The 22,958-nt window shown below is 37.8% G+C and overlaps 4 protein-coding genes across 6 annotated transcripts; 2 read left to right on the plus strand and 2 right to left on the minus strand.

The window, feature by feature from the left end:
• Window positions 1-621: 621 nt before the first annotated feature.
• mindy1 (MINDY lysine 48 deubiquitinase 1) lies at window positions 622-10,362 on the minus strand. 3 transcript variants are annotated; one of them, XM_043217393.1, is made up of 11 exons: window positions 10,113-10,362; window positions 9,796-9,860; window positions 8,608-9,626; window positions 7,114-7,171; window positions 5,845-5,909; window positions 4,697-4,855; window positions 4,516-4,618; window positions 4,279-4,421; window positions 2,860-3,048; window positions 2,507-2,647; window positions 622-1,198 (listed from the first exon to the last, which is right to left on the minus strand). In XM_043217393.1, exons 3-11 carry the CDS (start codon window positions 9,220-9,222, stop codon window positions 1,118-1,120), a joined length of 1,554 nt encoding a protein of 517 aa, XP_043073328.1. In that variant the 5' UTR covers window positions 9,223-9,626; window positions 9,796-9,860; window positions 10,113-10,362; the 3' UTR covers window positions 622-1,117. The 3 variants fall into 3 exon arrangements, with proteins under 3 accessions (XP_043073328.1, XP_043073327.1, XP_043073326.1); XM_043217392.1 differs by having other exon boundaries at window positions 622-1,201; window positions 10,140-10,351; XM_043217391.1 differs by having other exon boundaries at window positions 622-1,201; window positions 10,113-10,351.
• A 1,400-nt stretch (window positions 10,363-11,762) lies between these two features.
• On the plus strand, window positions 11,763-14,182 carry mllt11 (MLLT11 transcription factor 7 cofactor). The gene is made up of 2 exons (XM_043217394.1): window positions 11,763-11,919; window positions 13,347-14,182. Exon 2 carries the CDS (start codon window positions 13,353-13,355, stop codon window positions 13,608-13,610), a length of 258 nt encoding a protein of 85 aa, XP_043073329.1. The 5' UTR covers window positions 11,763-11,919; window positions 13,347-13,352; the 3' UTR covers window positions 13,611-14,182.
• A 713-nt stretch (window positions 14,183-14,895) lies between these two features.
• gabpb2a (GA binding protein transcription factor subunit beta 2a) lies at window positions 14,896-20,603 on the plus strand. The gene is made up of 8 exons (XM_043218477.1): window positions 14,896-15,030; window positions 15,899-16,006; window positions 16,753-16,920; window positions 17,034-17,228; window positions 17,301-17,442; window positions 17,546-17,713; window positions 18,713-18,825; window positions 19,044-20,603. The coding sequence occupies exons 2-8, from the start codon at window positions 15,899-15,901 to the stop codon at window positions 19,371-19,373; spliced, it is 1,224 nt and encodes a 407-aa protein (XP_043074412.1). The 5' UTR covers window positions 14,896-15,030; the 3' UTR covers window positions 19,374-20,603.
• A 236-nt stretch (window positions 20,604-20,839) lies between these two features.
• On the minus strand, window positions 20,840-22,919 carry sf3b4 (splicing factor 3b, subunit 4). The gene is made up of 5 exons (XM_043216995.1): window positions 22,832-22,919; window positions 22,369-22,497; window positions 21,739-22,281; window positions 21,240-21,572; window positions 20,840-21,154 (listed from the first exon to the last, which is right to left on the minus strand). The coding sequence occupies exons 1-5, from the start codon at window positions 22,863-22,865 to the stop codon at window positions 20,985-20,987; spliced, it is 1,209 nt and encodes a 402-aa protein (XP_043072930.1). The 5' UTR covers window positions 22,866-22,919; the 3' UTR covers window positions 20,840-20,984.
• Window positions 22,920-22,958: the final 39 nt, after the last annotated feature.

A 22,958-nucleotide genomic window follows, 5' to 3' on the forward strand; every position in this document is an offset into this window, starting at 1 on the left:
AAAAATGCTTTAGACTAAAGATATATGAAAATTATACATTTTACATAATACATCTTTTAAAAAACATAGAAACAATACACTCTGCTTGGGCTGGTAATATTTTATTTTTAATGTTAATATCTTCATCCTTACCAAAAAAAATACAGTAAAAATGGTGATATTCTGAAATTATTTCAATGAAAATATTCTTCGCAACAAATATCTTTACCATCACTTTTCATTAGTTTAATGTAGCCTTTCTCAAATTAATTTTCTACAAAATGTCCCCGCATTTCTGTACGCTTCTGAATGATTTAAATCAGACTTTGACGCAATAAAAAGGGATTTTTGCCAAATTTAAATCTGGAAAAAGCACAAGAAATGCTTTCTTTGTACAGCCAGATGTTCTGTCTTCAGTTAAAGCGCATATGCCCTTATTTACGATCGGGTTCGTATTAGACAAAAATGCAAAATACAAGCATTTTCCCAAGAGCTGTCAGACTTTGATACATGTGCTTATGATAAAACTGAACTCTGCATGTGAGCAAAAGGATTTTGATGCCTCTGCGAGAAAAACGCTGCACTTAAGTTCCTTTGTGCGATACCGGTACCCCAGACGTTTCATAAATCAATGGTCACACATTTCCTGTTAACAGAGGTGGCTTTTATTAGCTCAGCTTACAAGATCCAGGGAGCTCCACGGAGCCCTGTGTACTTAGTGTACTGTACATCACTTTGGATGAAAAGCAGATGACAAGTAACTTTGTACAGATCAACTTGAGACAGTAGCATTTCAGTGTAATATTAAATTCTTATTACAATACCTGATTATTTACCATTACAGTCTTCAATCTTTAATGGCATAGTTAGGAGCTCCACAGTAGCACTCAAACGACGCTCATTAGTGCTTAGGAACAATTGCTACCTTAATTTGGTCCAGTAGACAACAATGAGAAACAGTTCAAACCATGAGGATCGAGGAAAGGCGGGAACGAGGGGGTCAACTGTACTGTAAAGGCAGGCTTGGCGTTGGGACGACAAAGAGTGAAGTCCCATGGTTCAGTAGTGGTACAGAAGACTCTCAACCGAAGCCCAACTGGCTTTGAGAGTCTGGTTATGGTGGCGAGTGTACTCTGACCTAAAGAATACAGCAATCCGAGTCATCCTTCTTTTCCCGGCGTCTCTGTCCTCCGTGCTGAGATGAGGACTGACCTCTCATCTGCTGGCATGTGAAGAAAATACACAATTAGAGTTCAGTTTCAGAAAGTCCTCTGAGTTTTGTCACTGCACTGCTGCAGAAACCTTTAACTGAGCGGGGGAATGTTACAAAGGGCATATGAAATCTGCTTTACGATTTTAAAGAAATTTTACATTAAAACTTTTATTTTTTTCTTTTTTTTTTTATGTAGGCCATCTTTTGGAACTCCATTTTGGGAGCAATTTTTAAATTTTACATTTTTCTGAATTCTACTACTTTTTCTAATTTTTTTTTTAAAAAAGTGTAAATCTCAATTTGGAATTCTTACTCAGAATCTTCATTTTGCTATTTTTTACATTTTCTTAATGAGAATTGCGTGGGATTCTGCTACATAATTAAATTAAAAGGATAATTGTGACTTTATCTCACAGTTGTTTTTAATTCTTCTGATTTTCTTTTCTCAAAAAAAAAAAAAAAGGAATATTTCAGCATTTCAACAGAATTTGGAAAGAAATAGCCATAATTATTTTTAAATCTTTTAATCCCATGGCAGAAACAAGCTTCCCTACCACAGTTCATAGAAAATTATTTTAAATATCACAAAGAATCACTGAGGTTTGCAACGGCATGATGGTAAAAAAAAATCCTTTTTGAATTAACTAAAGTATTTTTTTTTTTTAAATAAATATATTTTTATTCAGCAAGGATGCATTAAAATGACCGAGAGCAACAGTAAAGACATTTATACTTTAAAAAATAAATATAATAAAACATTCTTTTTAATCAATTTCGGTTTTTCTATTCATCTGAAAATAAATATTAAGCAGCACTTTCACCAGTCAATAAGAAATGCTTCAAAACTGCCATATTAGAATGATTTCTAAAAAATCATGATGTTGCACAATTATTTTCGTTTTATTTTTAACCAAATAAATGATCGTAAGAGCCTTAAAACCATTACAAAAATCACTGAACGGAGGGTAAAACAAGTTTGTGTGAATCGTTCATTAATCTACTCTTTTGTAAATTGCTGCGCTATATTGAATACAACAATTTACAAAATGGCTTATAAATGTCTTACTTAGACATTTACTCTTAAAAATAAAGGCGCTTCAAAAGGTTCTTTACAGTGATGCCACAGAAGAACCATTTTTGGTTCCATAAAGAACCATTCAGTCAAAGGTTCTCTGTCTTACTTTTTTAGAACCTAAAGAACCAAACAGAAAGGCTCTTCAGACGTCAAAGGTTCTTTATGGAACCGTTTTTCCGAAGCACCTTTATTTGACCTGAAAGAATGATTCGGCGAAGTGTCACGCAGACAGGAAGTACCTGTCCTGCTGAGGGCTGGTGCTGCTGTGTTTGAGGCTGCTGGTACTCCTCCTGCTGCAGCTGTCTGGCCAGCTCAAGATCACTCAAGGGTCCAGGAGCTTCACCCTGCTGCTGCTGCAGGGACATCGCCACCAGATAGTCCTGAACGACACATCAATCTTGAACCAACGCCGGCGTGCTTTCTCAGAGCATCTCGCCACACATATAAACGAAACTGCGTGATCATCGGCTAAGAATGTAGATTTGTTTAGCGTCGGGATCTGATCAGATCGCGAAGGAGGTGGAAGATGTCGGGCCGTGATATCGCTGGTTACTCTTACAACTATACGACAGCAAAAAAAGGTCTTAATCACCTGGTCGATCTGCATCTGCTGCTGTTGTGCGGAGGGCTGGCTGGCCGCTGTGGGTTTCTGGGAAGGGTGACACAATCTGAAGTCTGAGTCACAGAAATTCCCATCCCCCTCCACATTATGGAGGCTCTCCCAGACCACGCTCTCCTCCTGCAGGAAGCCCTGATCCGTGACCAGCAGGTAAAGGTGACCCTGCGAATTCACACGTCGAACAACACACTCGTCACTGGTCAGAAATAAATAAATAATAACTAAATAAAACAGAGCGATTCGAATTTTAAATGCATCTCAGTGGGAATTTAAACGTAAGCCATTATATTAACATACAGTCCGAATCACCTCCAAAATAAATTTTAATTCCATAATATATCTGTGTGTACTGCGTATATGTAAATATATACATGCATGGTTATGCATTTATATATACATAATATATCCAGCACACAAAAACACTACTTTTTCAGCTTTTACCGGATTAACTTAGTTTTGGAATTCTGTCATCATTTACACCCACATCAATTTTTTATTGTTCTGTGGAGCACAAAAAAAGATGTTTTAAAGTATGTTAGTAACAGTTGATGGTAGCCATTGACTTCCACAGTATTTTTCCATACTATGAAAGTGAATGGCTGCCAGCAACCTACTGTTTAGCTTCCAGCATATCTTCATAAACAAATGCATACACATTTTCTGAAATGTGATGTTTATACATAAGGCATTATCAAATTAAATGTGTTCATTTTTTCAAAACAATATCAAAATGTAAATTTTAAATTTCAAATTTTGTTCGACACATTAGACGCAAAGCTTTTTATTAGAGGAAGTATTCTGAATATATATATATATATATATATATATATATATATATATATATATATATATATATATATATATATATATATATATTTTTTTTTTTTTTTTTTAATTTATTTTTTTTTTTTTTTTTTTTACATAAATCTGAAAAAATTATTTTCACAGTTTTTTGAAGAATAAAATATGAAAATCTGGTAAATTATATAATGACGAACCTTAAGAATAGAAATAGGAATTAAACTGTGAAACTGGTGCAAGCGCTGCAATTATGTAGAGCCTCTGAACTGCACAGATCAAAATAAATAAAATGTATTTTTTTATGTTTTCTCTATATATAGCCAGGAACATAACTTTGTGGAAAGCCAAATTGCCAGTGTCTTTGTATGTAGTATGTTGCCTTAACTTGCAACTTCACATGTTGACAATAGGAAAAACATTCAAATGCAAAATGCAATTTCACTTGGGTTAAAAATATGACCAAATAAATATTTTTTGCTATAAATAACATCTTATGATGGTGGTGGGTTTAAAGCGGCTTGACGTCGATGGGGTTGTTATAATCAGCTTAGCTGCTATGGAAAGTGTTTGTGTGGGAAGGCTGCTAAACACCTTGTGCTTTATCATGGTGCTGAAGTGGTTGTTCCTGAAAAATACAGACAGTTCTCCCTCCTTGGCCGTCGTGTTGAGCTCACACAGGCCGTGATACGACAGCTGGGTTGCTGTGGACTCCAAAAACTGCTCTGCTATCAAACCTGTCAACAAACAGACAGCCATTAATCAAACCTCCGAGGAGTCCACGGCCCCGTATCCGAGCCAGTCGTGTAGAAAAAATAACATTAAAGGTACCTTCGCCGACTTGACTGCTGTCTGTCGAGTGCTTGAAATCTATGATCTTCTCCACCAGTTGGTTGTAGCTGAGTTTGCCCACTGCAGACACCACCTCGGGACTCTGAAGAAGAACGAGGAACTTGCATTGTGGTTTGGATGCACGGGAATCAGACGTTATGTAACGTTTCTGCTGACCTACCTGCGGGTCGACGAGCCAGCCGTGGTAGAGAGGAACGTCGAGCAGGTCGAAGACGATGCACTCAGGCGTGTACTCAAAGTCGGACACACCTGTGAAACGCACATTAACGTCGAGGCCTGTGGACAGCTTTGGCAGCACGGCCATCGCGTCGCTCATGTTCTGTGAAGGGAATGAGACATAATTAAAAAAAAAAAATCGAAATGCACAAGTACATTCAGGCTAGTTTACGGCGGTTATGTTATTGGCCTCAGCGTTTGATATGTTGAAATATTTGGGTCATGCGCAAGATAGCATGAGTAATGTTTACCACAAAACATGTCGACTCGTCTTAGCTGACCTACTAAGTTGAAATCAAGAATTGCATTAAAAAATAAATTCATTAGTTTTAGGGTTCAGTTATTCTTATTTGCAGATTTGGTGCATTTTTATTATTAATGTTAAAATGTTTTTATGCAAAATATTTTTTGTTGTAGCAATTAGTGCTCTCAAATGAATAATCGCAATCAAAAATAAAAAAGTTTATGTTTACATAATATGTGTTTAGTGTGTATATTTATTATGTATATATAAATACAAACTCGGGCATGTATATATATATTTCAAAATTAAGTTTATAATATTAAATCTATATATTTTATATAATATTTATATATCAATTGTATGACTACAAATAAGTGCATGGAAATATTTTCAAAATACATACTGTGTCTATTTATTAGTACTTAATCACATCTAAAATAAAAGTGCTTTATAAAATGGTTATAATTATATGTAAATATTTAAAAAATATATGCTGTATGTTATAAAAAAATAGCAACTAAATGTGAAAAATATCTTGCATGAGCCTGAATTATTCCATCAAATACGTTTATTTTCAGTCGTGAGCAAAAAGGAACAGCAAGGGCACATGAACAAAAAGAGGCTTTCATTTGTGCATCTATAAGCACAAACACACATTGTAATTGTTGGAATTGTTAATGAAGACATCACAAGCCTTCATTCAAAGATTGAAGGCCTCATTCACTGATTGCATATGTCTTTTGGTTCTGTGGTTTCCTGCGCAGCCCGTCTGCTTAACATGTTAATTATATTCACTAGACATGTGCAGCACGAGTCTGTTATAATGGTGCCCCCACGCTAAGCTTTACCTGCTGGAAATTGAGCTCCATGCCTTCTGCTTTCTCCGGCGGTTTGATGTTCAGCACACATTCACCTAGCACAAGAAAAAGTTAAGCTTAGGCTAAAACACTTCAGCTTTCTGTCAAAGGTTGTGTGATTTGAGAAGTGTCGCCTTTTCATGTCAAACACGTTTGTATTGTTTGTGGAAGCACTTCTGGTTTATCTCCTCATCACATGTTCATCTTTCTAGCTGAGACCTAATAAGAGGTGATATACGGTGGCTCCAAAAATATTTGGACACTTAAGCCACAATTAAAATGTCATTGTTTAAAAGAAATATAAATACTAGGACAATGACACCAGTTGGTTAATAGAAATAAAAAAAAAAAAAAAAAAAAAAATTGTTATGTAATGCAATGCAATGACATTTATGTTTGTGACTTCGATGTGCAAACGTTTCCAAATACATTTTAGAGACACTGTAAAAGAAAACCTACACCCATAGCTGATCAAGAGTGGTATAATTCACCCAAATACGAACATCTGCTGAAAATTGACTTGTCAGATGTAACAGATGTAGAGAATAGATCCTTTGCAGTGGATGGGTGCCGTCAGAATGAGAGTCCAAAAAGCTCAGTTGAAGCAAAATGTTTGTAATAAACAAATCCATCAATAACTTTTCCACTGGAGGAAGCATGGTTATAGATTTGTATTTTGGCCTAAAAACACCTTAATGATGGATTTATTTCATACAAATGCATAGCATTTAGCTTCACGAAACGTCATTAGGACTCTCCTTCTGACGGCACCCATTCATTGCAGAAGGGTGTGAATTCATTGCATCGGTTAGCTAATGTAATACTAAACGTCTCCGACAAACATTTCAGGTCACATTTCCATTTTTGGGTGAACTATTACTTTAAACATCCGGACTAGTAAGAGGTCAGAAAGTGTTACCATTGTGTCGTCGAGTGAGGCACTTAACCTAAAAGCGTCTTCTAAACGACTACTTACACAAAGAGCAGACACTAAATGGTATAATCCGTGATTGGGGTGCCATTAATGGTACTGAAACACAAATGTTTTCACACAATAACCACACCCCCTCCTTCTCAAGTCACATCAGCCATCTGTTTCCAACCATAAAGTTTTCTGCGGTGCAACACTAGAGCTCTTTAACTTACTACAGTCCATTACCACGATATACATGTGCTGCTGTGTGCACTTTGCGTTTTAATGTAATTTAATGTAACGTATCAAAACTGGTAATGCTTGTCCACGGCTCTAAGATATCCTACCAAGGTGAGACATCAGCTCTTCAGTGGTGACCACTTCTGTCTGCGCCGGCAACTTCACCTGAAGAATAGACACAGACTTCAGACACTTCATCTTTTACCTACATAATCATTTAAAGTACGTGCACAAAAAAAGTCACAAACAAATACTTCTGCTTTTAGTCAAGGCACACCCTTGTCTACATTTTTTTCTTGTATTTCACAACACTTTTTTTTTTATTTGTTATCAGTATATTAGTGTAACCAGAAATAGTGTTTATACAGTAACACACAGGAACAGATAAGGAAAGTCAAGAGACTATTACTAGGTCAGGGACAAGTCAGAAAGATTTATTCAGCTAAACACTGGTATATATGATCACAAAAATATGTTTGACTTATATGTGAAAATTATTTAAGCAATATAAAATATAAACTATTTTATTGTAAATATTTTATTGTAAATATTTACAAAATATATACTGTGTTTGTATATATATATATATATATATATATATATATATATATATATATATAAATATAAACTACAGAAACATTTTTTTTTTTATTTTGGATGCAATTAATTGTTTATATACTACTGTTCAAAAGGTTTTTTTAAAGGAGGACTGGGTCAGTAAGACTTTTTATGTTTTTAAAGAAGCCCTCTTGCTCACCAAGGCTGCGTTTTCTTAATGAAAACCGTTATTTTGAAGCAAAATAATATTGTTAAATATTACCACAATTTAAAATACCTATCTTTAATCAATATTTTCATATTTTATGTTTTAAAATGGAATTTATTTCTTGTTAAAGCTGAATTTTCAGCGTCATTATTCCAGCCTTCAGTGTCACGTGATCTTCAGAAATAATTCCTATATGCTTATTCAATGCTCAAGAAAAATTGATTATTATTATCTGTAATGAAAACACGATGTGATATGTTTTTAGCATTCTTTCGCAAACAGAAAGATTAAAAGGAATTGTGTGTAACAAATGTATTATTGTCTCTTTTGATTGATTAAAAGTGTGTCACTGATGAATAAACATTAATTTCTATAAAAAAAAATAAAAAAGAGAGAGATATTATCTACATATGTGACCCACACGACCACAAAACCAGTCTTAAAGACAAAATATTTTGAAGAAGAGATTTATATAACCTAAAAGCTGAATAAATAAGTTTCCGATTGATGTATGATTTGTTAAGCTATAAGCCATCTGAAAATCTAAGAAAGTAAAAATATTGAGAAAATCGCCTTTAAAGTTGTCAAACGAAGTCCTTAGCAAAGGCATATTACGAAGCAAAAGTGTGTGTTTTAATATATTTACGGTAGGGAATTTAAATATCTTCGTGGAACATGATCTTCACTTAATATCCTAATGCTTTCTGCCACGATTTTGACCCATAAAATATAATTACATCCATCTATATGCATCTTTCACATCGGCGAAAACGAACAGTATTCGAGCGGGGTCCATGTAACTGTACTTAAAACTGTCTGTGTATTTGTAGCCTACCTTCCACCGCAGCAACAGGATGTTCATGATGGCGATCAGAGGGCAGGGTCCGTTCTCGCTCTGCGTGATAACAGCCGTCTTCTTCTCTTTCCAGGTAATCCACTTGACAAAGTAATACGCCGGCATGCTAGGCTCTGATGTCCTCGCAGCCCCCGCGCAGGCCCCTCCGCTCTCCTGAGGGGGCACTTGGTTGCCATCCTGAGCGGATTTGGACGAAACCAACGCTCCATCAGGAGGGATCCCGTTAGCCTCCTCGGAGAACTCCAGGCTGGCCACAGAGAAAGTGGGCGTCACCTCCGATTGGCTGGGTGTGCAGGACTGGCTGAGGATCTCAGCTTCATCGGTTTTGTCTTGGCTTTTAGAGGTCACCGACCGGGCCGCACGAGCATCATCAAGAGACGCTGCGCTTGTAGGAGGTTCTTTGCATGCCGTTAGCTCATCTTTCACAAGGTGAGAAATACTCCCAGAGGATTGCTCAATGTTGGCGACACCCTCTTTCCGGCCGATTTGCTTGTCCTGAGGTCTAGCGGCATCGAAGTCCTCATTTTTCAACGGCCGTCCCTCAGAAGCGCCTATAATCTCACCGTCGACGGCGTCTGGGCAAGACTCTGCCATGACCTGACGGGCAGGATCGTGTGCTTGGAATTAACGGAGACGATTGAACGGGAATGCGGTTTTTAAAATCTTCAGTTGCTGCTAAAATTAAATTAAATTAAAAATCTGGCCGTGGCTGTTCGCTTTTCCCCCAAAATAGTTTTTGCTCACTTCATATTACTGAGTTTTAGCAATACGGCGCAGACCGACGTTTCCAGTCTTTTAAAAGCAGCGGCTTACACCAAAAAAGCCAAACATTCTCAAGTTGAAAACGTAGTCCTTTCTTGCTTTCACGCCACATCCATCGCTTGAATGCGAAGGGGCGAAACTGTTAAAGTGGCAGTTTTTTCCGGCGCGCCTCCGCCTAACCGTGTGGTGTTTGAATTGCCCCGATTCTGGGAACAGCTGAGTCACAGGGAGGCTTTCTGTGGAGGCACACAAAGCATGTCAGCATTTACAAACTCTTCAGACCAGAATGCACTACTGCGCCATTCTTACACAGCCGTAAACACACGAGCCTTACAGTTGAGTGAACTATTTCATGCCTAACATTTGCAAAGCCTGCGTTTAAAGATCCTTAGGGCTGGTTTTCACCTGATCACTGAAGGGCGACGCTCTGGAGGCGAAGAAAGCTTCTCATGTTGCGAATTTCACAAACTCTGAAAGACATGCAAGGAAGGTTCACTTAATAAAAGTGCAAGTCAGCAACTGTCATTTTATACAGTGAGCGCTGCAGGTGAGGTTGTTAGCAAGTTAACTGTCAAACACAAAGACTGGGTCCTTTTAGAGCAGCGGGCTATTTACTGGACAGCTTAATTAGCAAAAGACAACTTCTCTTTAACTCAGTACAGTACAGCGTGCGAGTTCGTTAACGTACTAGTTAGTGCGCTTTTACAATCTTGATTGCTCACCTTGCATTAACAGCAGCGGAAACTTACCACAGCGCCCTTCCTGCAGATCTTCAAAAGCGTCCTTCTTCGGCCCTGAAAGGCACCCTGCAAAACGCAACAGTCCAGCGAAGCGCCTGGCTGAAATCCACAGGTTTCGCCGTCTATCCGTGCGGCTGACACAGCGCACGTCAGCCTCTTTCTCGCCGCTCTTTCCGTAATCTTGTTTTTTGCCTGTCTCACTTCCGGTGCCTGTGTTTGTAAACAGTGACGTCACGCCGGAAGCTAACAGCGCACTTTATTACTCAGCGATATTTTCTCCACCGGGCGAAGCGTTTTGTTGAGGCGTCCTGGAAAGAAACTTGCTGGTGTTAATATGTTTAGTTTTTTTTAAGGCGTATGGGATTTGAATTATTATCAGGTGTCTAGTGGCATCTCGCGGTTGGAGGATGGAAGTGCCGGTTCCAGAATAGAATAGAATAGAATAGAATAGAATAGAATAGAATAGAATAGAATAGAAAACCTGTATTCAATTAATCATCGCCTACTTCCAACCAATACGACTTTCTTTCTGAGCACTTTAAATAAAGTGCGCGCTTTATTTACATTCACTTTATGGGCAAAATGCTGCACTGAATGAGAAACGGTGACTAAGGCTGTCAGTCTCGATCATTCTGTCAAACATAAACCTTTCGTGTTTCACAACCATTACAGAAATTTCTTTCTTTCTTCCTTGATTTTTTTTCACATCAATAGATGTACATTATTATAAACCCTTTCGAATTTAGCAATGCTTCATAACCCTAATTTAATTTATTTGTTTTTTTACTGACTCCTTCGCAGCAAGCACATTTACGGTAAAAAAATGCACATTTTGTCGATGTTTAACTTTACCTGTTAAACAAGACGGACAACATTTATCTGTAACCAGGAATGCGCTAAAAATCCGGTGTAAATCATTTATTTTCGTCTGGTCTGTTTGAATGAGTTCTGAGGCCAGCCATTTTATGTACCAACTTATTATTATTATCAAATTAGGCCTATAATACAGTATTGAATATTCTATATTTCACAACAGAGACCATACTGAACAATAATATACCGTGTTATCTTTTTTGCACGCTGCTTAAATTCCTTATACTAATATATATACACACACACACACACACACACACACACACACACACACTTATGTAAAGGCTTCTTTATATTCCTGTAAATATCTGACGTGATATTTTAATTTTAATCTACAGAAACATTTACAGTCTGTGCATGTGGCATTCACCAAATTACAATAATAAAAAAAAAAAAATTAACACGCTAAAGCTGAGCGTTTAATTCCACCGGAACGACCAGTACATTTCCATTTTGCGTGCTATTCAATGGGGAGAGGGGTCCATCGACCTGACGGGCGCCGAGCTCAGCCAATCAACACACGGCACGGACGCATCACACAATAGACGACTCCACTTGGAAAACAGAAGAAGGGGTCGTTAACGGGCGCAAATGAAAACCGCAGACACCACAAGACAACTAACGAACACCCATAAATGCGGTTACTAATTTTTCCACCGTTTTATTAGAGCGATCGATTAGCCACGCCCACTTGACGCTAATTATGCACCTGTCCTCGATCTACCACAGAGAGTGGGCGGGGTTTATGCAAATCGCCCGCGGCAGTCTCCAGTGATGTTGGGCGCGGTTGGTTCATGCTGAGCAGCCGGCGGAGACACTGAGAGCAAACCGTGTGCATCTTCTATTCTTCTTCAGATCCGGATCGCCGCAAACCAGCTTGCAATTCACAGAGAACCAACCCGATCACACACCAGGGGTACGTCCTTTCGTTGAGCATTATTGCTGTTTTAATCCTTAAAGCATTTCAGATTATTTTTGGTCTTCCATCGCATAGGCATGATGTCCCAGACTAATTAATTAACATGACCTCGTTTATCAGTTAAAAATAAGGTCTTTTGCTAGTAAATGTGTTTGCTTGAGGCCTATTTAAGGTTAGTTAGCTTGTAATCCATTCGTACCACTAACCGAAGCATCTCTGAAATGCTTTGTCATGAGATGCGCCATCACTATTTTTGGGGCTGCGGGAGCCCGTCTTTTAATAGATGTGCATGTGAGATGCTGCAAAAAAAACATACAGGCTATTCATGATGGTCCTTTAAGGACCTCGTCCACTGATTGTCTCTGAAATTTGGGCGTACACCCGCCGCTGCATTGTGTGGCCAGAGCTAAATCACCCCACGACACGACTTCAGTTCATTAGGGAGGCTTCATTACAATCATTATAATCACTTTTTAAAGGTTTCATAATACATTTTTCAATCGCAGCTTCCGAATGATATCTCCTTTGTAATCAAAAGATAATGCTGCTTTGTTTGTATTCCTTAAGTCTTGCATCTAATTTGAATATATTAATAATGATTGGATGGCAGAAGTATGGAAACATCATATGCTTTTTCATATATATATATATATATATATATATATATATATATATATATATATAAATATATATAGTTTTTTTACTTTCTTCAAAATTGTTTTTTTTGCCACATTTTTTCCTTATTTTATAATAATCCTATTGAACTGATAACAAGTTGGAAAATACTAGTTTTACAATATATTTTTCATTTGTCATGCATATGAAAGCAATGCAAAATCTTGAACTTTGCAAGATCTTAAATCTTCCATCTATAGCAATATAATTAGTGCAGACAGTATCGTACAGATGATTCTTAAACATGATGTTATATTTTTTATTTTATTTATATCAAGTTGTTTTTAGTAGTATCTTTATAATGCATTTCTGCTTTAACATGCATATTAAAGTTATCTTGACATTTTGAATGGCTTACAGTTAATTAACATGGCTTAAAACGATCTTTTAATAATCAGTTTATTAAAAAAAGTACAATTATAGCATAATTCATCCTATTTTATTATAATTAATAAACTAAGCATGCTTATTTTATACTATATTTTAGCCTTTGACCTGCATATAGATGTTGCTTTACAGATGTAAATTGCTCAAGTTTCTCTGAAAATAGCAGGTGACTGAAAATAGCTCCTGGGGGAAGTCAGGAGCCCTCTGAAGGGAAAAAGTAAACAGGTTTTTAAATAGCGAGCGATGCAATGTATTCCCTGAAACAAGTTAGTTGAGATTGTCTCATGCAATTTACGAATCCAAATGAATATTTGCTTGGCAGCAGTGCAGCGCTGATCTTCAAATCTCTTCTTAATGCGCAGGTCGACATGTTAGACACAACCAGCAGCCAGTTTGACTCCTTCCTGTTTTGGAGGCAGCCCATCCCATCGCTGGACCTGTCGGAGCTGGAAGACCTTGGTATCTCTATACCCAAGTCCAAGGAAGCGAAGTCGACCAAGAGCTCCCAAAAACTCCTGGGACAGGAGGATGAGGAGGATTCAGAGCTGATGAAGTACTCCACCTTCAACTACTGGAAAGAGCCCATCGCTAGTATCGATACCTTAGATTTCAGCCTGCTGTTATAAGACACTGCAATGCAACTCTCAGTTCCTGCCCGAATCTGTGTTTAATGCCACCGTGGTTGCACCGATTGTCTACTCCGATCTGATATCGACGAACACGAGAGTCTCGTATCATGCCTTTCTCGTTAAACCATGTCAGTAAACTGTGATAACTGGCTTCTTGTTTGATTTTAAACTAGTAGGGCATTACTGAATACGGATGTATTAGTTACACACTTTAATATCTCACTGCCTGTAGATTGTGACCGATAATTTGGCCATGGAATAAATTTAATACATCTAGATCGTAATCTGTCGAATTCACTTCAAGGCAAGGAGATTTCGAAAGACATCTAAAAATGTACGATATTTTTGTCTGCCGAGCGATTTGTAATATTAATGCATTATACAGTAATTTATTAGTTAGAACTGGAATCTCATTTAAAAGGGTTTTTTTTGTATTGAATAGATGTCCGTGTTAAAATGCACAACTAATGCTTTTCACTGTTGTTTTTTTTTTTTTCCCTCCATTATGTTTGATGACAAATGTCAGATGCCAATTAAAGTGAGCTTGCTGCTAAATGAATAAAAATGCATTTGTATTCATGTTTTATTTATCATTTTATAGCTTAATAATATTTTACATCGATCACTGAGAGAAATCCAGAGACTAAAGAGCTGCGCACACACAAAAAAAAAAAATTCTTCAAAGCACCAGGTGCAAAAGTGCTTTAGCTCTGCATTTTTGCAACTCAAACTTAAAGCAGATTTTGGGCGAGATTATGCATTTTGGTTTTTAATACTCGTGTGTTTTTCACCAGTGGTTTCGTCTGTTGATGAACACAGGTGTTTTGGAACGCAACTGAGTAGCAGGAAATCATTAAACTGCTTTTAGAGTTTTTATATTAAATATTAAATATATTGAATTTTAAATATTACACCAAGCAATGTTATTTATTTATACCACCCTTAAGATAACGGCTTAATTTCTAAAACTCAGTAGTTAGTTAAAAAACAATAAAAATGCCAGAAAATTTGCACATCTTACCTTAAAATTTTGCCAACACCATATGTGTATATATAATAAACAAGTAAACGTACAATTTGTATACAATGACAACTTATAGGCATAATACATAATTAAAAAATACATATTTATACAGTTAAATTGCCTCTGACTCAATACCAAGTGAGCTGCCTACCTAGTCAGCACTTTTGAGCTCCACAGGCATGCTGTCTGCGTGGGCAGCTCTCTAGGTTTTGAGACGCGTCCACGTGGTCCGAACGGCTTTACTTTTATTTCCGGGGTTAAAGCAGCCGCCATATCTGAATGCGCTTTAAACACACAGACATGTTTATCTTCAGCCAGTTGAGAAATACAGCAGGAAAAACCATATAGCGCTTTAACATCACGCAACGTACGTCCGACAGGCAAGGTGTAAAGGTGAGTTTAATATGCCCAGATCGCACCGTTTGGTGGCGCCGATGGAGGATGTGTGTGATCAGCTCGGCTCTGTATTTGACTCCACATGGCACATGAGTTTTGGCATGTAAAATACGAGCTTTAACATCGCTTTTTAGATATTTACCCACTGATGCAAGTGCGTTATTCAGCCGGTTACCGCCCAATAGTGTGTGTTTTTAAACGCCTGAGGAAAAATGCACGCAGACGGCGCGGCTGAATCAGTGGACGTTAGATTCTGGGTCGATGCGGAGAGTTGAAATACAAAGTACAGATATCTTTGAGCTGGTCATATTGTAACGGTTTTTTTAGCCTCTGAAACGTGAATGAAGCATATATGCATGTAAATATGTAGGTCTTTTTCGTAACTGTGCTCTCCTAATGTGGTTAACGCCTCATTACTAATCAAACGTACATTTAGTCAGTCAGTATATGAATCCTAGGCTTGAATCTTATTATTTGTCAGTGGCAGATCAAAATTTCCCCATTCCAATATATCTCTGATAGATTTATACATAAGCATCATCATCATGTAATATTAGTTCTGTCATCCAATATAAAGGTTTGTTTATATAATATGTCCATGTACTTTGTAAAATGTATATATAAATACACACCCATACAACATGTATATGTAAATATATTTAATGTAAAAAAAAATATATCAATATACATATCCGTATATATATATATATATATATATATATATATATATATATATATATATATATATATATATGAAACAAAAACTTTTATTCTGGATGCAGTTAATCATGATTAATTATTTGACAGCACTAAAATATTAGTTTTATTATCATTATGATATTTTTAATGTCTGTCTTTTGCGTAGATGTCGTTGGTGGATTTGGGAAAGCGTCTTTTAGAAGCAGCTCGAACGGTCATGATGACGCAGGTCAGGACGCTGATGGCCAACGGAGCACCGTTCACTACAGACTGGGTTAGTCACGTTATCAGTAGTGTTATATATTATTATGCTTGGCCTTCACATTAAGCAGTTAATAGTTGCCTTAAAAATTATTTGTCATAGACATTTTCTATAGTAATTTGCATTTGTTCTATATCTCTCTCTCTCTCTCTCTCTCTCTCTCTCTATATATATATATATATATATATATATATATATATATATATATATATATATATATATATATATATAATAATAAGCTTTTAAATGTTTATAAAATGAACTAAAAAGTAACAGATTGTTTAGAAGGTTAATTTTCAGACTTTGAATTGTTGCTAGTACACTCTTTCTTCTCTTACATTGCTCTCTTAGATTTATCTTAGATTTGTTTCTGGAATCTGCTGAGAAAATCACCTTTTAAAGTTGTTTAAATTAAGTTCTTAGCAATGCATGTTACTAATCAAAAATTAAATAATATATTTACAGTATAAAGTTTACAGAATATCTTCATGGAACATGATCTTTACTTAATATCGTAATGATTGTGGGCATAAAAGAAAAATCTATCATTTTGACAAATACAGTGTATTTTTTTGGCTATTGCTACAAATATATGCCAGCAACTTAAGACTGGTTTTGTGGTGCTCTGTAACATGATATATTAAAAAAAAAAAAAAAAATGGAAGTATCAGGAATTTTTTTTTGCGTAGATGTATATGCATGCGCACTCACTGCTTCTGGCGTATTTTCATTTGTTTGTCCTCAAACGTTTTCTACAGCTTGGAACATCTCCATTACATTTAGCAGCCCAGCATGGTCATTACTCTACTGCTGAAGTGCTGCTGAGGGCGGGTGTCAGCAGAGATGCCCGAACCAAAGTGGACAGGACCCCACTGCACATGGCAGCCACAGAGGGCCATGAGGTCATTGTGGATTTATTAATCAGGGTAAGACAAATCTATTGTTACGCTTTTTTTAACGCACTAAGTATATTCCTAATCTCGGTTTGTTAGCTAAGGAGGCCGATGCAAGTCTCTCAAATGTCCTTTTTATGTTTTAGAGCGGCGCCGACATCAACGCCAAGGACATGTTGAAGATGACGGCTCTTCATTGGGCAGCCCAGCACGGCCATCACAACGTCGCAGAGCTGTTGATCAAACATGGCGCTGATGTGCACGCCCTCAGCAAGTTTGACAAATCGGCTTTCGACATCGCTGTCGACATACAGCACGGCGAACTTATGCAGCTGCTGCAGGTTTGTTGTGCTCGCGGGAAGCACGGCGGAGGCGTTTCAGAAAAGCTGTTAAATCCTCTTCGTGTGTTGTAGGAGGGAATGCAGAATCAGGTGAACAGGAACGCCGAAGCGTCGATCATAAACGGCAGCTCCACCCCACAGTTTATCATTCAGGGCGTCCCAAACATCCAGGGGGGGGTCGTCAACCTCACTGACTTGATCAAAACCAGCTCGGGTACGATATATTGACCGGAAAATAAGCATGGAATGGTATAATAATAAAAAAAGTAATTAAAACTGCTTCGTTTTTTTTCTTTCTGGTTTCGCTTGATGTTTAGGTGACACAGAGGAGGCCATTGCTGTCAGTGCCTTGGACTCGAGTATTCAGCAAGTGGTGAACGAATCGGGTCAGAGGGTCATAACCATATTAACAGATCAACATGGAAATCTGCAGACGAATGGACTCGGCCAACCGTTCTTTGTCACAATGCAGGATGGACGACAAGGTAGGACTTGCTTTGGATTTTGAAGAGAACTTTTTTCATGTTACAGGTTAAGATTAATGAGTAGTTTGGGGTTCGTAGGTTTGAGAATAAAGACAAAATAAGATGAGTAAAATTTTAAATTATAAGAATATAGGTGTAGCATTGTGAGATTTAAGTCATAATATTTCGAAGTAGTAGACGTAGAAATACAAGGCTGAATATTTTAAGAATAAAGGTAATTTCTGGAGGAAGAAATTACAGTATTGTTACATTTCTTTCAATGCAGTATTTGTTTTTTTTCTTTTTTTGTCACACTCAAATGCTGTTGTATGTTTCAGAGTACCTTTAGTCAAAAAAGTAAAATGGTAACTAATAATTAGTCTAGTGCTGTCAAGCAATTAAACTCAATCACATCAAAAATAAAAGTTGTAATAAGTGTACTGTGTATTTTTGTGTATATTTAAATACACATACACTTATATAATATAATATGTTTTTAATCAATGTTACATTTATAAAATAAATATATTCATATATTTATATGAATATAAGTATGTACACATAAAAAAAGTGTAAAATATATATGCTCTGTGTGTATACGGTACACACACACACATTATGTAAAAAACAAATACTTTTATTTTGGACGTGGTTTAATTGAGATTAGTTGTTTGACAGCACTAATATTTAAAATAACAATAATAATAATTATAAATAATAACCTCTACTTGAATATATTTTGAAATGTAATTAAAATCTTTCATTTTAATTTGAATGTCTTTAGTGTCACAAAGTATTCAGGAAATATTTCTTATGTTTGATTTTGAAAAACATTTTTCAGGAATTCTTTATCAATAGAAAGTTCAAAAGAAAACCATTTGAAATAATAATAATAATAATAATAAAACCCTGAACAACTGAATGCTTTCTGAATTAGTTCATTTCTAGGAGTATACATAATCTTATACTTTGTCATTAAAATTGTTTTATTATTACTTGTTTTAATTTTTTTGTCATTAGTGTTGGCAGTCCAATCCAATCAAATCACAGAGGAAGTGGTGGATGACTGCGAACCTCCTGCCCGTAAAAGAAAAGTTGAAGTTTCATCCAATAATGCAGAGACCGGTGAAACAGTAAGTCTAACTAGATGCAAAAAATAAAAAATTACGGTTATACTTTATTTTAAGGTGTTATTGGTAAAGTGTAATCATGCAATGAAGGACTGAGAAATACTAATTGAATATTCTGACAGCTTAAAATAAAGTGTTACCAAATGCACTGTCGCATGTTGATACACCTCCAGATGTTAAAAATCACCCCGCCCCATCTTTATCTTATCTACAATCTTCAGGAGCATCTCCAGTGGCAGTTACAGGAAGCTAACAGGAAAGCTCAAGCCTATCGTCAGCAGCTGCTCCGCAAAGAGCAGGAAGCCGAGGAGTACCGCATGAAACTGGAAGCCATGGAAAACGGACAGAGCAACGGCACCATGGCCCTGGACCAGGAGCACGTGGTGTTTGTGCAGGAAGAGGTCGGAATCGAAGAAACAACGGAGGGAGAAGAGGAAGTAGTCATGTTTTCAGAAGGCGGCGTAGTCATCAAAACAGAAGAGATCGACTCTGCGGACGAGCAGATAACTTTAGTGGAAGCCACGGTAGGTCACACCGAAGTCATTTCCTAAAAAACCCAAGACGACGTTGGACTCGGTGCTCAAGCAACCAAAGAGTGCATCAGCACGGTTTTCCTTTGGTTCGTTTCGATCATTTTTTTGGGGGGGGAGCAGTTAAGTCCTTTTTTTGTAATTTATTTTCTTGTTCTGTTCAGGTTAATGTTTCTTGCGTTAAATGAGAGTTCACAAAGAAACAACCACAATGTGCATCATATGCACACACACACACACACACACACACAACCAGGGAAGATGATTTTTTTTTTTTTTTTTCTGGGGGTCTGTAATCTGTAGTGTCCTTAAAAAGTGGTCACCCCTGATTTGTCCTAGATGGGGCTCTCCGAAACAGCTGGAAAAGGTTCACTCAGGATGGAACTCTTTGCAAACTATGTTTTTGAGCTCCCTTAGAAATGTAGCTGCCTTATTCGGACAGTTTAGTCGCTTGTAAATAAACAGTGAAGCTTCATCTCAGAATACAGCAGCGTTATGTTCTATGCATTGGAAGTAAAATAATGCACCTATTTCGAGAATTTGATCTGTAGGCAATGTTATTTTTCTGTCTGACAATTTTCAAGGTCAATTTAAAGTGCCTTTTGGTCATGTTTAGTTTTCGGTCATAAAGGATTCTATGTGAATTATTGCATTTATGGTATTTGTTCCAGTGGGTATAAACATAATTCCCATTAATTGAACGTTTAGCTCACATTCCTTGCGTAACTTGTATTTCTTTCTTCGTCTATGTATATGTTTAATTACTTTTAAATCTTAAGTTGAGAGCTCTTGTGAACAGTGACAAAGCAAAAAGCTTTCACAAATGTAAAAAAAAGTCTAAATCCAGTATCAGGTTTGTGTTTTATAATGTGACCTCCCTGAGTTCTGGGATGTGTATCTAACATCTGCAATACATGGCCGGATCAGAAGTGACTTCAACGTCGGCAGTAAATGATGTTCGTGAAGGACGCAAGTGTCGGAACCTCAGTTGTTTAACGTACCTTTAAACAGCTGAGATGCATAAACGTCTCTCATAGGAATTATGTAATTATTCATAAAATTATGAATTTTTTGTAAACGCGTTGTAAACATGAGCCGCAGTGATATACTGGCACTGCAAGTTCATGGATCTAAATTGGGTGTAAATGCAAAATCTTGATCTTAGAGTTTTCCCCCCACTTGTTATGTGCTTAAGTGATGTATAAAGCTTTTGACTTATTTTTGATTAAAAATATTACAGCGATCATCTTTGCTTTTGCGTACGTTTTCTGTTGCTCGAGTCACAGACAACCCGGTCAAGGAACATTCTGCACATGACGGCAATAAAATTTGGGGTGAATAAGATTACATTTAAAGTCTCTTTTCACCAAGGCTGCATTTCTCTGATCAAATTAAACGTAGGTTTACGTTAACATACTTTAAAATGTAGGCTAATTTATTTCTGTAAATTATTTTCAGCAACATTGCTATAATAAAATGACACACGGTTATATAAAATTGTTTATTCTTGCTAATCCTGAATAAGTACATTAACCAAAATTAAGAAATCGGTATACAAAGAAGCAAGAGAACCATCTATCAAAGTACAGAACGTAAAAAAAAGCTTCTGAAAAAAGGTCTTCACATTGGGGTTTATGGGGGCATTGGCGCTCTCACTGGACCCCTCGGTGGTGCTGGAGGTCGTGGTGGTAAGGGAGGCCCTCTCTGAAAGCCAAAGGGTGGAGGTCTGGGTGGACCGGCACCATAACCTGGAGGTGGCATTGGTGGAGGAGGTCCCCTCATGCCTGGATGCATCGGTGGACCTGTAAAATAAGATAGGAATTATTGCATTACGTCTATTTAATTTCCGTTTAAAAGCACAATGAGGCACTACTTCAAAACACATACCCATTGGGGGACCAAACGGTCCTCTGGGAGGGACACCCATGGGTGGAGGAGGCATGCCAGGTGGAGGTGGTGCTCTTTGTTGAGAAGATCCAGGCGGACCAGGTGGGGGAGGCACCATTCCTGGAGGTCCTGACGGAGGCATGGGCATGGGCGGCATTCCCGGTGGATTCATTCCTCCGGGAGGGAAGGGCGGGGGCCCCGGTGGGGGCCCTCCACCTCCACCCTGTGATGAAGGAGTACCTGGTGCAGGAGGCATGCCCATACTGGGTGGCATCCCATGAGGCATTGTGCCAGGAGGAGGAACAGGTGGAAAAGCACCAGGAGGTGGCATTCCTGTAAGAGAAATGTACAATTTAGACACAAAAAGACCCAATAAGAAATAAATATTTGTAAACATATTTGTAAAGGATTCATTAAAAATGAAAAATGTGGGTTTCAAAGATGGAATGACGTGAGTGAGCAGTGACATTAGTTTTGAGCCACTTTCTCTTTAACTGACCTGGCATAGGAATCCCTGTTCCCAGGGCGGTCATGACCGGAGTAGGAATGGTGGGAGGTGGAGGAGCATCTGCGAAAAGCTGATGGGGTCGATCGGCCTGTGAAAGCGGATTCTGGGCGGCCAGGAGGCGCTCTGCAGCCGAACCGTGCCTTTCGCCCTTTGAGTCTTTCTTAAAGGCGTAAGACACCGTGATGGGCCGATTGCAGAGATACTGCCCATTCATGGCTTCGATAGCTGCATCGGAGGCGTCAAAACTTGCGAAGTTGATAAAAGCATAACCCTTCGAGTTGCCCGTGTCTGGATCTCGCATGATCTTCGGCGTCTGCAGGATCACGCCGAAAGCGCTGAAAGTGTCATAAAGCAGTTTCTCGTCAATCTCGGGGTCTAAGTTGCCGATGAAGATGTTGGCGCCGACGTCAAGGTTCTTGTTGTGAGCCGAAGCCTTGTTTACTCGTATGGGTTTGCCGTAAAGTTTGATCATGTTCATGATCTTTATGGCGTAGTCTGCATCCTCTTCGCTGAGGAACTCCACAAAGCCGTAACCTGAAGAACGAAGGGAAATCTCAATTTAAAAGCATGCAAACGGTAGAGGTTTTATCCCTCTGAAGGCTCAAAGATAAGGTAACTCACCCTGATGTTGTCCTGTTACTCTGTCTTTGGGCATGTGTGTGTTTACAACAGGACCAGCTTGCAGGAAAAGCTCCCATAACAAAGGTTCAGAGACCTTCTCATCAAGACCACCGACATATACGGTGGCATCTGAGAAAAATAAATGCTAAAAATGAACACTAGATACAAAGCATTTATCAAATAATTAAACACTCATTATTTTGATTATTGCTTCCTCTACTAATATTAATTATATGTATATATTATGTTATATTAGTTTGATACACTTCACCTGAATTAAAAGCAAAACTTTTCTTTGTTATTTGCTTTTAGCAAGCGTATTTGAATGAATGGAAGTAAGCGACACGCGGCAAATCGAGACGATATCAAAAGCTTAAACCTTCCCGTAGTTCTGTAATACTTCTCTTTTTGCAAACAGATTGCGTTAAATTATCCATACGAGATTATATTTAGTAAGATTTACCTTGATTTCGTTCTGAAATCGGTCCCGCCGCCATGATGAACCCGGCGTGTGTCCCGACGGAAGTGATTCGCTTTCCTCTGATTCGCGACTCAATACAACTCAACGGCGCCGCGTCTGCGCGGTGCTG

This window comes from Puntigrus tetrazona, chromosome 19 (assembly GCF_018831695.1).
Source record: "Puntigrus tetrazona isolate hp1 chromosome 19, ASM1883169v1, whole genome shotgun sequence".
NCBI classification, from domain to species: Eukaryota; Metazoa; Chordata; class Actinopteri; order Cypriniformes; family Cyprinidae; genus Puntigrus; species Puntigrus tetrazona.

What these genes read in the sequence shown, in the direction of transcription:
- sf3b4 (XM_043216995.1), bottom strand. Translation starts at nt 22,865, where the DNA reads ATGGCGGCGGGACCGATTTCAGAACGAAATCAAG. An exon ending in AGTAACAGGACAACATCAGG is followed by an intron (nt 22,282 to 22,368) that starts GTGAGTTACCTT and finishes TTCGTTCTTCAG; the next exon opens with GTTACGGCTTTGTGGAGTTC. An exon ending in AACAGGGATTCCTATGCCAG is followed by an intron (nt 21,573 to 21,738) that starts GTCAGTTAAAGA and finishes TTTCTCTTACAG; the next exon opens with GAATGCCACCTCCTGGTGCT.
- mllt11 (XM_043217394.1), top strand. Translation starts at nt 13,353, where the DNA reads ATGTTAGACACAACCAGCAGCCAGTTTGACTCCTTCCTGTTTTGGAGG.
- gabpb2a (XM_043218477.1), top strand. Translation starts at nt 15,899, where the DNA reads ATGTCGTTGGTGGATTTGGGAAAGCGTCTTTTAGAAGCAGCTCGAACG. An exon ending in AATGCAGGATGGACGACAAG is followed by an intron (nt 17,714 to 18,712) that starts GTAGGACTTGCT and finishes TTTTGTCATTAG; the next exon opens with TGTTGGCAGTCCAATCCAAT. An exon ending in ATGCAGAGACCGGTGAAACA is followed by an intron (nt 18,826 to 19,043) that starts GTAAGTCTAACT and finishes TACAATCTTCAG; the next exon opens with GAGCATCTCCAGTGGCAGTT.
- mindy1 (XM_043217392.1), bottom strand. Translation starts at nt 9,222, where the DNA reads ATGGCAGAGTCTTGCCCAGACGCCGTCGACGGTGAGATTATAGGCGCT. An exon ending in GCTGGCTCGTCGACCCGCAG is followed by an intron (nt 4,619 to 4,696) that starts GTAGGTCAGCAG and finishes GTTCTTCTTCAG; the next exon opens with AGTCCCGAGGTGGTGTCTGC. An exon ending in CAGCAGTCAAGTCGGCGAAG is followed by an intron (nt 4,422 to 4,515) that starts GTACCTTTAATG and finishes GTTTGTTGACAG; the next exon opens with GTTTGATAGCAGAGCAGTTT.